General features: G+C 40.5%; 1 protein-coding gene across 2 annotated transcripts in view; it reads right to left on the bottom strand.

The window, feature by feature from the left end:
* The window catches only part of eml6 (EMAP like 6), a 186,360-nt gene that overhangs the window by 31,418 nt on the left and 136,968 nt on the right, over nucleotides 1–17,974 (bottom strand). For both annotated transcript variants that reach the window (XM_060940412.1, XM_060940413.1), the window contains 4 exons: nucleotides 16,844–17,017; nucleotides 9,293–9,501; nucleotides 4,831–4,988; nucleotides 4,461–4,575 (listed from right to left, as the gene is read on the bottom strand). In XM_060940412.1, coding sequence (XP_060796395.1) covers nucleotides 4,461–4,575; nucleotides 4,831–4,988; nucleotides 9,293–9,501; nucleotides 16,844–17,017 — 656 coding nt within the window. The remainder of the gene's footprint in view (nucleotides 1–4,460; nucleotides 4,576–4,830; nucleotides 4,989–9,292; nucleotides 9,502–16,843; nucleotides 17,018–17,974) is intronic.

Here is a 17,974-nt window from a genome sequence, read left to right as displayed (position 1 = left end):
ACACATCACAATGACCACATTTCAGAGGGAACTAAATTTCACAGATTTTATGAAATCGAAAGGGCGTCTAGCTTTAAAAAAAAAAAAAAAGCAAAATAAATAATGTCGTATGCAGAGTAGGTGGGAAAAACAAAATGCAGTTTAGTCGATATAAACTGTCTGTTAAATTTTCTCAATAGCACTGACAGGTTCAGATCGAAAATTTCTCCTGATGAATTTAACTTGAGACATTTTACTTGAACAAAAAAGACCTTACAGAAAGACTCATGAGGATGTTGATGTTTTAGAGACCAAAAAGGGCAATTGAGCAGCTTCGATGACAATAATCAGCAGATAATAAAATCCATCTATGACATTTATGATATTAGCTTACACTGCAAATAAAAGCCATCGCACTGATCTGAGACCACTTGGGAAAGAAATAATCTCTATTCTTTTTGGAGTATTAATTAATAAGCATATTTTTATGAATACAATTTAAGCTCCGCCCCTTCCAACCTGCCCATCAGGAAATGTTTATAGGTTTGTTCAATTACACGCAGTACAAGTTTTGCTATGATTTGGACAAATAGGCGTAAAAGTGCAAAAAAAAAAAAAGATAATGAGGAGGTATTTAGAAAAATGTGCCATTTTAGTAGCAAGTTTGTTTTCAAATGGTGGAAATAAGCTTCGACAAAATTAATACCTACTCTTCATTTGCATTCATTTTCACACACATCTTTGTTCCTGAAGTGAATTTCAGGCTGCAGGTCCTAAATTAATTTAAGTTTAACATAGAAACACCTCACAAAGCATATTCGTTAAGGAAAACACAGACGCAATTCTCCTGAGACTAGCCCTGTGTCTGAAATCGCGCACTCGTTCACTACTGCCTACTACCTATATAGGGAATTACTCTATAGAGGACTATATAGTGAGCTCATCTCATCTCATTATCTCTAGCCGCTTTATCCTGTTCTACAGGGTCGCAGGCAAGCTGGAGCCTATCCCAGCTGACTACGGGCGAAAGGCGGGGTACACCCTGGACAAGTCGCCAGGTCATCACAGGGCTGACACATAGACACAGACAACCATTCACACTCACATTCACACCTACGGTCAATTTAGAGTCACCAGTTAACCTAACCTGCATGTCTTTGGACTGTGAGGGAAACCGGAGCACCCGGAGGAAACCCACGCGGACACGGGGAGAACATGCAAACTCCGCACAGAAAGGCCCTCGCCGGCCACGGGGCTCGAACCCAGGACCTTCTTGCTGTGAGGCGACAGCGCTAACCACTACACCACTGTGCCGCCCTTATATAGTGAGCTCATTGATAAAATGAAAAAACGCTTTCGGACACGAGTCCATCGTGCTGATATTTACGTCATTACTGTCGCACAATTAAAACGTGCCAGATCAGTCGGCTGGTGGGTTTTCAAAATAATAAATACATGCAGGGGGCGGCACGGTGGTGTAGTGGTTAGCGCTGTCGCCTCACAGCAAGAAGGTCCTGGGTTCGAGCCCCGGGGCCGGCGAGGGCCTTTCTGTGCGGAGTTTGCATGTTCTCCCCGTGTCCGCGTGGGTTTCCTCCAGGTGCTCCGGTTTCCCCCACAGTCCAAAGACATGCAGGTTAGGTTAACTGGTGACTCTAAATTGAGCGTAGGTGTGAATGTGAGTGTGAATGGTTGTCTGTGTCTATGTGTCAGCCCTGTGATGACCTGGCGACTTGTCCAGGGTGTACCCCGCCTTTCGCCCGTAGTCAGCTGGGATAGGCTCCAGCTTGCCTGCGACCCTGTAGAAGGATAAAGCGGCTAGAGATAATGAGATGAGATGAGATAAATACATGCATGTGTTTTTGTGATAAATCCATATTATACTGAGCGTATTTCCTACATTAATAAATACAGAGTATCTGCATCTTTCAGTTCTTTTTAAATCAAGGCTGAATACTTTCTTCTTTGCTGCTGCCTTTTATTAAATCAACTTTGAGGCTTTTAATTTGATTTCTTTCAGCGCGATGGGATATATTGCTTTGGTTAGTGACCATCGTTGTCCACTACTTTTCGTGATGCATTGTAGGATACTTTGAGTGCACTATATAGGGTGTAAATAATCCTCACTAAGGTTTCGGACAGCACTACAAAGCGGTGTCCCCACTATATAGTGCCCTATATAGTGAGTAGGGAGCGATTTCGGACACAGGGCTGTTTTTTTTTAAACACATGCTAATATAGTATTAATAAATCAGTGTCAGGACAAAATCCTGGACACAGAGGTCCTAAAATGGGCTGGACTGGACTTCCGAGTGTTAACACTCTTCTGCAGAAAGCCCAAGCCACGTTGTCAGGATGCCAGACAGTCGACTGCCCAAACAGTTGTTGGATGGAGAGTTGTGCCAAGGCAAGTGTTCATCTGGGGGGGGGCAGAAGAAATGCTTCAAGGACAATCTCAAAGTGTCCCTCAAAACCCTAGAACTCGCTCTCAGCTCCTGGGAGTCGCTTGCTCAGGTTCGTCCAACATGATTAGCAAAGCTCACCAATGGCACACGTGCAGCAGAGATGAAACATATCGCCGAGGCCCAGAAGAAACGAGCTGCGCGGAAAGCTCGAACTATCATCACTCCCACGTGCCTGACATGTGGGCGTACGTTCAAAGCCCGGACTGGCCTCATTAGTCACCTCCGGACCTACAACCGCCACCCACCGAATTGAAGTCATGGTCATCTTTGGCCCCGAAGGACAAACACCATCAGTAAATCAGTGAATTAGGATATTACAGTGGTGCTTGAAAGTTTGTGAACCCTTTAGAATTTTCTATATTTCTGCATAAATATGACCTAAAACATCATCAGATTTTCACACAAGTCCTAAAAGTAGATAAAGAGAACCCAGTTAAACAAATGAGACAAAAAATTATACTTGGTCATTTATTTATTAAGGAAAATGATCTAATATTGCATATCTGTGAGTGGCAAAAGTATGTGAACCTCTAGGATTAGCAGTTAATTTGAAGGTGAAATTAGAGTCAGGTGTTTTCAATCAATGGGATGACAATCAGGTGTGAGTGGGCACCCTGTTTTATTTAAAGAACAGGGATCTATCAAAGTCTGATCTTCACAACACATGTTTGTGGAAGTGAATCATAGCACGAACAAAGGAGATTTCTGAGGACCTCAGAAAAAGCGTTGCTGATGCTCATCAGGCTGGAAAAGGTTACAAAACCATCTCTAAAGAGTTTGGACTCCACCAATCCACAGTCAGACAGATTGTGTACAAATGGAGGAAATTCAAGATCCCCAGGAGTGGTCGACCAACAAAGATCACTCCAAGAGCAAGGTGTGTAATAGTCGGCGAGGTCACAAAAGACCCCAGCATAAATTGTAAGCAACTGAAGGCCTCTCTCACATTGGCTAATGTTAATGTTCATGAGACCATCATCAGGAGAACACTGAACAACAATGGTGTGCATGGCAGGGTTGCAAGGAGAAAGCCACTGCTCTCCAAAAAGAACATTGCTGCTCATCTGCAGTTTGCTAAAGATCACGTGGACAAGCCAGAAGGCTATTGGAAAAATGTTTTGTGGATGGATGAGACCAAAATAGAATTTTTTGGTTTAAATGAAAAGTGTTATGTTTGGAGAAAGGAAAACACTGCATTCCAGCATAAGAACCTTATCCCATCTGTGAAACATGGTGGCAGTAGTATCATGGTTTGGGCCTGTTTTGCTGCATCTGGGCCAGGATGGCTTTCCATCATTGATGGAACAATGAATTTTGAATTATACCAGCGAATTCTAAAGGAAAATGTCAGGACATCTGTCCATGAACTGAATCTCAGGAGAAGGTGGGTCATGCAGCAAGACAACGACCCTAAGCACACAAATTGTTCTAACAAAAAATGGTTAAAGAAGAATAAAGTGAATGTTTTGGAATGGTCAAGTCAAAGTCCTGACCTTAATCCAATCGAAATGTTGTGGAAGGACCTGAAGCGAGCAGTTCATGTGAGGAAACCCACCAACATCCCAGAGTTGAAGCTGTTCTGTACGGAGGAATGGGCTAAAATTCCTCCAAGCCGGTGTGCAGGACTGATCAACAGTTACCGCAAACGTTTAGTTGCAGTTATTGCTGCACAAGGGGGTCACACCAGATACTGAAAGCAAAGGTTCACATACTTTTGCCACTCACAGATATGTAATATTGGATCATTTTCCTCAATAAATAAATGACCAAGTATAATATTTTTGTCTCATTTGTTTAACTGGGTTCTCTTTATCTACTTTTAGGCCTTGTGTGAAAATCTAAAGATGTTTTAGGTCATATTTATGCAGAAATATAGAAAATTCTAAAGGGTTCACAAACTTTCAAGCACCACTGTAAGAGCAGTAATGAAATGTGTTGGAAAAAAAGAAGAGTTTTTCCTTTCACCTGTTCCCAAGTGTTTGTTAATCTCGCTTTCTTTTTTTCCCCTCTTTCACTAACCTTTCCTCTGCAAACAGATCTGACGCTTTCGACAGGGAGACCCGTCTCCAGCTGAAACGCCCGACATCTCTTCATCTCCTGATCCCACAGCTTCACTGCTCCGCCCTCTTTAGTCCTGCCGAACACACACATCAAATCACACACCGAACAGCCATTAAATATTGATCTTGATTTATTTTGCAGTAAATGCTCCATTACGCTCCATTATGAAGTAAAGAAAACAAACAAACCCACCAGGTGTGTTACTGTGTTACAAATAATAGTTTTGCAAAATGACTGAAAATAAATGCACTCCTCCACTACTCCAAACTCAGTGAAATCGGATCTCGGCCCTGATATAAAAGCCACTCAGACACACAGCTGTACTCACGGTCTCTCTTTGCCCCCGGTGACTATAAGTCCGTCTCTGAGGGTGGTGTACATGGTGAAGACGGGTCCAGTGTGAGCTTTGGCCACTACACGGACAAGGAAGTGATCTCTCCAGACGTAGACGTCACCATTGATGGCACCGGTAAAGGTCAGGTTATTCTACATCACACACACACACAGTCTGTGTGTTAATTCAATAAATGTATCCGCATACATCTAAATTAGGAGCAAAAACTGATTCACTGCATCATCGTTCTTCAAATGGACCGAATCACCTCAGGCTGATGTCTGAAATCTTCTTCTTTACTTTTGCTCTAGCTACCCGTTTCATGTCGCAAACTTTTACTGAAATCTCATCGCCACTAATTAACAATTATTCTCTGAACGTGAAGTGAATATCGGTGAATAATAACTGAGATGAAGTCAAGGTTATTATTTAACAGTTATTCCACGAAATCGAGTCGTACAAGAGCTGATAGCTGACGAGGTGCGTAGCACCGAGTAGGCTATAAGCCGTGTACGATGAGATTGAATGGAATAACTGTTTTATTCTATCCACGTTCACTGGATTTTACGGACACCGCGAGAGGCCCTTCATATAATCTTTTTTTATTCACCTTGTTATCCCGAGATAACGACATAATTAATTCAGGATCTCGAGAAAACAACACAACTAATTCGAGATCTCGAGAAAACAAAACAATTATTTAATGATCTCAGCTGGATCACTGTATCTCCATCGGTAGAGACGAAGCCGGGCCAGTCTTCTGCGGAGGTGCCGCGGACTAATTTTGAAATTATCTCTTATTAAAAGACTTAATGCAATCTCTCCCTGTGTTAACCCCTGATCAAAATATTGCCTTATTAGGTGATCGATTATTCCAGACATTCTAATGACCAAAGTTGCGTCTATACAGAATGAGAAATAGCCCCAAAGTCAGCATATCACAAGTCTCTTGGCGCACCTGAATGAACCATTTCTCAGCTGTTTACTCGAGATCATGAAATAATTGTTTTGTTTTCTCGAGATCTCGGAATAACGGTTTTGTTTTCTCGAGATCTCGAATTAGTTGTGTTGTTTTCTCGATATCCTGAATGAATTATGTCGTTATGTCGGGATAACAAGGTGAATAAAAAAAAGATTATATGAAGGGCCTCTCGCGACTTCCGTAGGATTTTGAGAAATGGAGCATTTTTATTTTTTGCAATTTTGATAAATAAAAACTTTATACAAAACGTCTGACAAAACGTCCGCTTAGAATGTAAACAAACTGGCGAAATGACAGGAGCAATTTGTGAAAAATGCAATAATAATAATAATTATTGAAAAATAAACAAAAGATACGCTCTTACCATCAAACACTTTTCTTCAAATATTTTGTTGCTTTTTTGTAGTTTTGTTTTCGAGTAGAGTTTTTATTTCGTCCTCATTTGGTTCAGCAACATGCGCTGCCATTTTATTTTTCTCTACTAACGGTATATGAGCTGATAGCCTAGTAGTAGAGTAGCCAATCAGAGCGTGCGATTGCTCATATCCAGTGAATGTGGATAGAATAAATCACCGATATTCAGTGAGCCTGAGGCGGATAATTGTTTTAGTATAAATACAAAGCTGATTATTTCAAAAAATATAGATTGCATTAAAAAAAAATTAATTTCAAACTTCAAAAGCGGCATGCAAATGTCATAACTTTGCGGTGCAGACCTGTGTCACTTATCTATGCCGAGTCACAAAGTATTTTATTTTGAAATCGATAAAATAAATCACAATCCCACCTTACCTTTGAATAGTTTTAGACCAAACTTCGTAGCATCTTTTATGTATTAATTATTTTATCATTTATCTTTAATGTTGAAGAGTTACAACATCAACGAAACTGTCTTCATGTTAAACTGTTAATGTTATAGTCATGTTGTCTGTTGTTGCCCAAATGAGGATGGGTTCCCTTTTGAGTCTGGTTCCTCTCGAGGTTTCTTCCTCATGTCGTCTGAGGGAGTTTTTCCTTGCCACCGTCGCCACAGGCTTGCTCATTGGGGATAGATTAGGGATAAAATTAGCTCATGTTTTAAGTCGTTCAAATTCTGTAAAGCTGCTTTGCAACAATGTTTATTGTTAAAAGCGCTATACAAATAAACTTGACTTGACTTTTAGTGCTTTTAGGAACAGCATTTTCTTTCATCATTTCTAATTCTTCCTCACTTACGGTGACGAAGCGATCAGACGCCATTTTGCCGAGTCACTCGAGGTGATTATCGAGAAATAGTCCGAATCTCTTGACAAATCATCGTGTGCGATTTTCTATTATCACCTGCGTATTTACAGTGGTGCTTGAAAGTTTGTGAACCCTTGAGAATTTTCTATATTTCTGCATAAATATGGACTAAAACTTCATCAGTTTCACACAAGTCCTAAAAGTAGATAAAGAGAACACAGTTAAACAAATGAGACAAAAATATTACACTTGGTCATTTATTTATTGAGGAAAATTATCCAATATTACATATCTGTGAGTGGCAAAAGTATGTGAACCTTTGCTTTCAGTATCTGGTGTGACCCCCTTGTGCAGCAATAACTGCAACTAAATGTTTGCGGTAACTGTTGATCAGTCCTGAACACCGGCTTGGAGGAATTTTAGCCCATTCCTCCATACAGAACAGCTTCAACTCTGGGATGTTGGTGGGTTTCTTCACATGAACTGCTCGCTTCAGGTCCTTCCACAACATTTCCATTGGATTAAGGTCAGGACTTTGACTTGGCCATTCCAAAACATTAACTTTATTCTTCTTTAACCATTCTTTGGTAGAACGACTTGTGTGCTTAGGGTCGTTGTCTTGCTGCATGACCCACCTTCTCTTGAGATTCAGTTCATGGACAGATGTCCTGACATTTTCCTTTAGAATTCGCTGGTATAATTCAGAATTCATTGTTCCATCAATGATGGCAAGCCGTCCTGGCCCAGATGCAGCAAAACAGGCCCAAACCATGATACTACCACCACCATGCTTCACAGATGAGATAAGGTTCTTATGCTGGAATGCAGCGTTTTCCTTTCTCCAAACATAACGCTTCTCATTTAAACCAAAAAGTTCTATTTTGGTCTCATCCATCACAAAACATTTTTCCAATAGCCTTCTGGCTTGTCCACGTGATCTTTAGCAAACTGCAGACGAGCAGCAATGTTCTTTTTGGAGAGCAGTGGCTTTCTCCTTGCAACCCTGCCATGCACACCATTGTTGTTCAGTGTTCTCCTGATGATGGACTCATGAACATTAACATTAGCCAATGTGAGAGAGGCCTTCAGTTGCTTAGAAGTTCCCCTGGGGTCCTTTGTGACCTCGCCAACTATTACACACCTTGCTCTTGGAGTGATCTTTGTTGGTCAACCACTCCTGGGGAGGGTAACAATGGTCTTGAATTTCCTCCATTTGTACACAATCTGTCTGACTGTGGATTGGTGGAGTCCAAACTCTTTAGAGATGGTTTTGTAACCTTTTCCAGCCTGATGAGAATCAACAATGCTTTTTCTGAGGTCCTCAGAAATCTCCTTTGTTCGTGCCATGATACACTTCCACAAACATGTGTTGTGAAGATCAGACTTTGATAGATCCCTGTTCTTTAAATAAAACAGGGTGCCCACTCACACCTGATTGTCATCCCATTGATTGAAAACACCTGACTCTAATTTCACCTTCAAATTAACTGCTAATCCTAGAGGTTCACATACTTTTGCCACTCACAGATATGTAATATCAGATCATTTTTCTCAATAAATAAATGACCAAGTATAATATTTTTGTCTCATTTGTTTAACTGGGTTCTCTTTATCTACTTTTAGGACTTGTGTGAAAATCTGATGATGTTTTAGATCATATTTATGCAGAAATGTAGAAAATTCTAAAGGGTTCACAAACTTTCAAGCACCACTGTATAGTAAACATGGCATAGTATCTACACACATCTGTATCATGTGTGCATGATGAAAGCTGCAACTTTAAGTTTTCCGATATGGGGAAGTTTTCAGGACAGAGGAAGTGCTGGTTTTTGTTTTTTTTGGATTTTTTTTTTTGGGGGGAGAAAGCGAGGGTCGACAACAGGAACTAACTTGTATTATGGATGTTTCACAACATTAAATGTAACAATAAATGGATAAAACACATGACCTGCCATTTTTAATAAACCAAAAAATTGTAATTGTTGGTAAACTGCTGTAGGAGAAGACGAATAAAACACTTCAGGATGTGTGGTTTTTGGAAACTGATCAACTTTGGACTGGTAACAGTATCTCTGCTTCATCACAACAGACCGACATTGATTATTTTCCAATAACAGAACACCCTATTGTGCTTTACTCCTTACTTTATTGGTCAAATTCTTCCTTTAATGGTTATATAGTAACGTGTGCCGTAGACGTCTCCTTCACTGTGATTATTCTTCAGTAATACGAGTGTTGTGTGTCACTCACAGCACCGAAAGCCACAGACAGCATCGTCTGCATCCTGGCCTCCTCCACTGCTCCAATCACACCCTTCTTATACAGCAGCGAGCCTCCCACCAGCGTCCAGAACTTGATGTGTTTGATCCCGACAGACACAAACTGCGTGTCTGAATCTGGCCTGAACTCCACCACGAAGATTCGGTCCGAGTGTCCGACCTTACTGCTCACTTTAGTTCCTGCAGGATCAGCGGAAAACGCGCTCAGCAAATGCACAAATCAGCAAACACACAGAAGTCAGGAGTAAACACGGGATGTGATGTGATGTAAAGATAAGACAAGAAGCTGTCAGCTAAACCGATCTGAAATGCGATACAGAGATACTGAGTGTTTCGCCCTCATGGTAAAAATGAACCGTCACATTTTCTACTTTCCATCTTCCATCTTTTTATTTCAAAAATGTGAAAAAACTTCAACAATTATAAATACTCCTTTTACTAGGCATATCAGCTGAAAATTCAAATTCGACCCAAATTGCTTGAAATGGCTCTCATTGAATTCAGAATTGAATGCAGAACAACATCAGAATTAAAATATGTTTATCCGTTCTTAAGATATTACATATCAAAGATTGGAAAAACAGCTTAATTTTTTATTAAACTGCGGTAATATTCTGTCTGAGGATCACATGGTCCAAAATGGGCCTCATTAAACAATGAGATCAAATGTTTTTTTTCTTAATAACTTTTCTATTTTTCAAGATATTTACATGGAAATTAGCAGCACATAGATGGTTGATAATGAATACAAAGTCTGAAATATTAGTAAAAACAAATTAGCAATTAATTAGTATTTAATTATGCTAATTAGGTAAAAGCGTTAAATCGGTACACTTCATAAAGTAAGAAAAGATTATTTCTAATCCCCTCTTTGTGCTCTGTAGGCCTTTGTATTTGTTAAAAGTAGGGCCGACTCGTGTTTATATGAAAGAATATAAATGATTATTTCTATTAATATTAACAGCTTTCAAGGCGAACCTTGAAAAAATTGTCTGATCCACATCCAATAAACAATTCACATTCACTCAACTGAAATCGACACTCGTGTTTCTGACTTCTGGTTTTTAAAAATCTCATTCCGACCACTAAGATCTCAATATTTTTCATCACAACAACTCCAGTTATATTCTAAAACAGTTATTTATTTACAGGAATCAGTTTCATTTGAAAAAATAAGTAGGTAAAGCTATGAAAACTCACTTCAAAGTCTCCTGTGAATCAGAACATCAAAACTAGCAGACGGAAAATTTTGCTGAATCCTTCATCAGAAACAGTGAGAGCAAGAGAACATCACTATAAAAGTTATCTGATTGATATTGACGAGTAATCCAGTCGGAAACCGATCAGGAGAGAGAGAGAGAGAGAGAGCCTGACCGCTTTCCCGTGACTCAAAAAGAAAAGCACCGGCAGTTTCCCGACGTCATGCGAGCAGAGTTTTTACTCTGTTGTACCGACTTCAACCTGCCGTTACTCCCAAAGTACTGAACAGATCTTAATCAGATACATTTCTTTGGAAAGCAGAGATTATAAACTTTTTAATGATCGTATTCATGATAGAAAATATTCAAGAGTCGAGCAATGACTGATTTGGAAACTTAGATGAGCGTCTGCATGGACAATTTTCACAGCACGGCCAGCGAGTGTCTGATACGCCTACCTTTATACTTTTTTAAGGCCCAATTAAAAACAGTTGTTTTTAATTCTCTCCATCTTGAATTCGACATCAATCATCAGGAAACTTATGTCCTTTAATACGATTTTAAATGTCAAATAGTTTACATATAGACATTTCCTAATCTTAGATGATTAATGTTAAAATATTAAATGTCAGTGCAAATTAGTTGATGCAAGGAAATGAGAATTCCTCCTGAAACCGAAAGCAAATTTCAGGACGCACTGGGCTGTGTGTATTTTTAAAATTCACCTGAATAAAATTTAATAATACTCATTAAAAATTTTTAGATAAAAATGTGAGGAAAATTTAGGGAAAATTTTTAGGAAATTTAGGTGACAAAAACACTTAAGACAAAAATGAGCTGCTAATAAATAAATAAATAAATTTTAAAATAATTACACTATCAGAAATAGCGGTACAGTAGGAGTCCATTTCGGTCTCCCAAGGTACAATCAACACTAATGTACCCCCCACCTTAAAGGTACATACAGTTACCTTGGATTTTTTTGGGGCCAAAACGATGCATATATTTTCCTAAGCAGGATAATATATAGGGCGGCACGGTGCTGTAGTGGTTAGCGCTGTCGCCTCACAGCAAGAAGGTCCTGGGTTCGAGCCCTGGGGCCGGCGAGGGCCTTTCTGTGCGGAGTTTGCATGTTCTCCCCATGGGTTTCCTCCGGGTGCTCCGGTTTCCCCCACAGTCCAAAGACATGCAGGTTAGGTTAACTGGTGACTCTAAATTGACCGTAGGTGTGAATGTGAGTGTGAATGGTTGTCTGTGTCTATGTGTCAGCCCTGTGATGACCTGGCGACTTGTCCAGGGTGTACCCCGCCTTTCGCCCGTAGTCAGCTGGGATAGGCTCCAGCTTGCCTGCGACCCTGTAGAAGGATAAAGCGGCTAGAGATAATGAGATGAGATGAGATGAGGATAATATATACACAGTACTGTGCAAAAGTCTTAGCCCCTATTGTTTTTTTTTCATACAAACTTTGTTACAGATTTCTATTTTATGATTTCTATATTCATTATCGGGTCAGTACAAAAACATTTTAGAGTCCAAACGTTCATTTTCCAGCACAAAATTAAATGTTACAGAAAAAAAAGTTTGTATCTGAGCAGCATATTCCATAACTGAGCACTTTTCAGATTCAAAAAGAAAACATAATGAAGGCTGCTGGGTTTTGGTGCAAAATGAAGAAGTGAGTGTGACAGTCAAAGTGTCCAGAAGAACTGGGGCTGGTTCTGGAAGATGCTCAGTAAAACTTACAGCTCATTTCTGCATAAAACTGCACTCATTGCAGGCTTGTATTACTCGAGTCCAGGACTCGTGCCCTAATTTAAAGGACTCGTGACTCGACTTGGATTTGAGCACTGAGGACTCGTGCATTAACTGCATTCGGACTCGTAAATTGGAGACGAGGACTCTGATTTTTTTCTTTATTTTTTTTGTAACATGCCATAATAATTTGGCATAAGATATTTATATCTACATTAATTTTTGTGCTAATTTCGTGTAAGATTGTCACACCTGCACATCTTGGCGTGTGCATCAGATAGACTCTCGGGCGCGCTCCGGACAGCGTACGCGCCGTAAACGACTCACACCTGTACAGGATTAAGGCGCAATCAGTGCGGCGATATAAAAACTGTGAACACACACTTACTTTGCGAAGTATTGAGTTGCATTGCTGATACATTACCGAGCCTTATTTCCTTGTTTGGTTTCCTGATTTCCTGTTTCTCGGCTTTGATTCTGCCGAGTCTACGATAGCCTGTTTGTGCCTCGCTCGGCCTATCGCCTGTTTCACTGTTTTACGATTTTGCCTGCCATTCTGGATTGTTTACCATCTTCACTTGTATTAATAAACACACCTTCTGCACTTACATCCGTCTCCCAACCATCTCTGACAGAATACTTCACACTCCCTGACAAAGAGAAGCACATTCACCTGTTCAGGAACAAACTAATGTTAATGGCGCTAAAACAGCCACCGTCAAATGGTGCGGTTAGATTAGGGTGACCAGATTTCCCTAGTCTGAAACCGGGACACTTTTGCGCGCGACCATGCTCGTGCACGCACACCTTTTTTTTACGTAAACGTGACACTCAGAGAGGTGCTCTTATCATTTTGTTGAAGCTCACATTTATTAACATCTCACATGAAATAAAACAAACAGGCATTTTGTTATCTAGTAGCATAGTGGTATACAGATCAGTTAAATTATGGTCAGACAACAGATTTTGTAATGGCTGAGAATAGGCCAGGCTATGTCCATAGGCCAAATTTAAACTGATTTATTTCACCTGTTTGTGAGAACACTAAGAAGAATGCATATGCACATGTAGGCTATATCTCTAAAATTGTATGCACTATAGCATGAACTTAAAAAGTAGATATGTGACCTCAACATAGCCTAGGTCAGAATCAACCTTACTAACCATTCCCCACAACTGAATGAATAAAGCAAGAAGATGTGTACAAAAGTGAACACTTTAATGGGAGGTGCAACAAGCTGTTCAACACAGCAATCTGGCCAAACTGTCAGAATGGTATGTTAAACAGAAACAAAAAAGAGACGAGTGATTTGAGAATATATACTACGGAAGCCGAGAGAGGCCCTTCATATAATCCTTTTTTTTATTCACCTTGTTATCCCGAGATAACGACATAATTTATTCAGGATCTCGAGAAAACAACACAACTAATTCGATATCTCGAGAAAACAAAACCTTTATTCTGTGATCTCGAGAAAACAAAACAATTATTTCATGATCTCGAGTAAACAGCTGAGAAATGGTTCATTCAGGTGCGCCAAGAGACTTGTGATATGCTGGCTTTGGGGCTATTTCTCATTCTGTATAGACGCAACTTTGGTCATTAGAATGTCTGGAATAATCGATCACCTAATAAGGCAATATTTTGATCAGGGGTTGACACAGGGAGAGATTGCATTAAGTCTTTTAATAAGGGATCATTTCAAAATTAGTCCGCGGCACCTCCGCAGAAGACTGGCCCAGCTTCGTCTCTACCGACGGAGATACAGTGATCCAGCTGAGATCATGAAATAGTTGTTTTGTTTTCTCAAGATCACGGAATAACGGTTTTGTTTTCTCGAGATCTCGAATTAGTTGTGTTGTTTTCTCGAGATCCTGAATTAATTATGTCGTTATCTCAGGATAACAAGATGAATAAAAAAAGGAGCGCACAGCATTTGCAACACAGGCTACCCAACTCAGTACAAGAACAAAACACTTACAGTGTGTGCAGTAGGCTTCGTGCGCATTGTTCTGCACCTCTCGGAGGAAGGGGTAGGTGCCCTGTAAATCTTTGGAAAAGGTACATTTTCTTTTCGGCATAATTGCTGCGACATTACTGCTGCTAGCTGCTAGACAAAGAACATTCGTGCCAGTTTATGTTTATTTTATTGTTGCATGGCAACACGTTCTGTTGTCTGGAATAATGTGGCTAAATAAAGACCCATGCCACAGGGCCAGGGGGCGGTAACCAGGAAAGTTTGCGATTCCTGACAATTCATCAAAATAGTACAGTGGTGCTTGAAAGTTTGTGAACCCTTTAGAATTTTCTATATTTCTGCATAAATATGACCTAAAACATCATCAGATTTTCACACAAGTCCTAAAAGTAGATGAAGAGAACCCAGTTAAACAAATGAGACCAAAATATTATACTTGGTCATTTATTTATTGAGGGAAATGATCCAATATTACATATCTGTGAGTGGCAAAAGTATGTGAACCTCTAGGATTAGCAGTTAATTTGAAGGTGAAATTAGAGTCAGGTGTTTTCAATCAATGGGATGACAATCAGGTGTGAGTGGGCACCCTGTTTTATTTAAAGAACAGGGATCTATCAAAGTCTGATCTTCACAACACGTTTGTGGAAGTGTATCATGGCACGAACAAAGGAGATTTCTGAGGACCTCAGAAAAAGTGTTGTTGATGCTCATCAGGCTGGAAAAGGTTACAAAACCATCTCTAAAGAGTTTGGACTCCACCAATCCACAGTCAGACAGATTGTGTACAAATGGAGGAAATTCAAGACCATTGTTACCCTCCCCAGGAGTGGTGGACTGACAAAGATCACTCCAAGAGCAAGGTGTGTAATAGTCGGCGAGGTCACAAAGGACCCCAGGGTAACTTCTAAGCAACTGAAGGCCTCTCTCACATTGGCTAATGTTAATGTTTATGAGTCCACCATCAGGAGAACACTGAACAACAATGGTGTGCATGGCAGGGTTGCAAGGAGAAAGCCACTGCTGTCCAAAAAGAACATTGCTGCTCGTCTGCAGTTTGCTAAAGATCATGTGGACAAGGCAGAAGGCTATTGGAAAAATGTTTTGTGGATGGATGAGACCAAAATAGAACTTTTTGGTTTAAATGAGAAGTGTTATGTTTGGAGAAAGGAAAACGCTGCATTCCAGCATAAGAATCTTATCCCATCTGTGAAACATGGTGGTGGTAGTATCATGGTTTGGGCCTATTTTGCTGCATCTGGGCCAGGACGGCTTGCCATCATTGATGGAACAATGAATTCTGAATTATACCAGCGAATTCTAAAGGAAAATGTCAGGACATCTGTCCATGAACTGAATCTCAGGAGAAGGTGGGTCATGCAGCAAGACAACGACCCTAAGCACACAAGTCGTTCTACCAAAGAATGGTTAAAGAAGAATAAAGTTAATGTTTTGGAACGGCCAAGTCAAAGTCCTGACCTTAATCCAATCGAAATGTTGTGGAAGGACCTGAAGCGAGCAGTTCATGTGAGGAAACCCACCAACATCCCAGAGTTGAAGCTGTTCTGTACGGAGGAACGGGCTAAAATTCCTCCAAGCCGGTGTGCAGGACTGATCAACAGTTACCGCAAACGTTTAGTTGCAGTTATTGCTGCACAAGGGGGTCACACCAGATACTGAAAGCAAAGGTTCACATACTTTTGCCACTCACAGATATGTAATATTGGATCATTTTCCTCAATAAATAAATGACCAAGTATAATATTTTAGTCTCATTAGTTTAACTGGGTTCTCTTTATCTACTTTTAGGACTTGTGTGAAAATCTGATGATGTTTTAGGTCATATTTATGCAGAAATATAGAAAATTCTAAAGGGTTCACAAACTTTCAAGCACCACTGTAAATGCAGACATTTCTACGCTAACGATTCCCACGCTGCTCAGTCGCAAACGTCGCGAGTGGCGAAAACCGGGACATATCCGTGTCCTGACAGACTTTTGTCGGGACTCGGGACACACAACCCCAAATCGGGACTGTCCCGGTAAAATCGGGACGTCTGGTCACCCTAGGTTAGAGTCTTGGACTCAACTCGAAATTTTTTTTAATGACTCGGACTTGAACACTGGGGACTCGAGATTGGACTCGGACTCGAGGTTTAGTGTCTCAACTACAACACTGACTCATTGTACCTGAGACTACTATTTTTTTTTGGTCGTCTCACACCAAATATTGAGTTTGTTATATTGATTTATTATGGCTTACTGCTGTTTATAGGATTTTTTTTTAATGTTGAAACATTTCATTTCATTATGTTTTAAGCCATTTTTGGTCTCCAGCATTTCTTTACATGTGCCTAAGACTTTTGCACAGTACTGTAAATATATATTTTAATTTAAGTGCTTTTTAATTCATCTTGTTAGTCTTGATTTAAAAAAAATAATCTCTGTCTTGTAAAGATACGGTCACTTTTCAGGATTATTGTTTTATGCTTGTTAAATAAGTTAGCCTGAGCTAAGTTTCTGCTACAAAAAAAAAGTATTTTATTGTGTTGCTGTTTTATTCAATACCAGGCACTAAAATAATCCACACACCTTCCTGCCAGCGCCACACGGTGATGGTGTGGTCTGGATCCACTCCCAGAGACAGCAGCAGCTTGCCGGTGGCGCTGAAGTTGACATAGCCGACTCCTTTAACATGGGAGCAGCGGAGCACTGAAAGGGTCTGCTTACTCATTGCATCCCACACGTGGATGGAGGGGGCTAGACCTGCACACACAGGCACACACAGGAATACATCATTTTCTTACACCGGTACAACCCCAAGTGTTTGATTCCTTCAATACAGTCCCTGTGAATTTCATAACACTTCTTTGGATGTACCTCAATTAGGAGAATGAGCTGTAAAAACAACATACGAGTTACTCTGGAACGGATATATAGAGGATTTTACACGGTGACGTGAAGATATGAAGTTTATCTTCGAGTGGTGAATGTACAGATCACGAGAGAGAAGTTTTTCAACACGAGAAGATAAACTTCATATCTTTGTCCCACTGTGTAATGTTCTTTATATTATATCGACACAGCCACACACACAAAAAAGGTAACTTAATCATCTCATTATCTCTAGCTGCTTTATCCTGTTCTACAGGGTCGCAGGCAAGCTGGAGCCTATCCCAGCTGACTACGGGCGAAAGGCGGGGTACACCCTGGACAAGTCGCCAGGTCATCGCAGGGCTGACACATAGACACAGACAACCATTCACACTCACATTCACACCTACGGTCAATTTAGAGCCACCAGTTAACCTAACCTGCATGTCTTTGGACTGTGGGGGAAACCAGAGCACCCGGAGGAAACCCACGCGGACACGGGGAGAACATGCAAACTCCGCACAGAAAGGCCCTCGCCGGCCACGGGGCTCGAACCCGGATCTTCTTGCTGTGAGGCGGCAGCGCTCACCACTACACCACCGGGCCACCCCGCAACTTAATCAAAGAATTTAAATTTGGAACCGGTTCAGCATTTTGACAACGTACGTCTAGTCAGCGGGAAAATACTGGGAGTGACATCATCGGAGTGAAATATCAGGAATTATGATACATACAGGACACTTTTCGATGGAATAAAAACATGGATTCTATTCCCTTCTAGCGGGTTTATTGATAGCATGCAATATTGCTACAATATTGCACGTTGTCAAGACAACACGATGTCACACG

The sequence above is a fragment of the Neoarius graeffei genome, chromosome 15 (genome assembly GCF_027579695.1).
Source record: "Neoarius graeffei isolate fNeoGra1 chromosome 15, fNeoGra1.pri, whole genome shotgun sequence".
NCBI classification, from domain to species: domain Eukaryota; kingdom Metazoa; phylum Chordata; class Actinopteri; order Siluriformes; family Ariidae; genus Neoarius; species Neoarius graeffei.
Note: the sequence above shows the minus strand (reverse complement) of the source record. Positions and strands in the feature narration are given on the sequence as shown.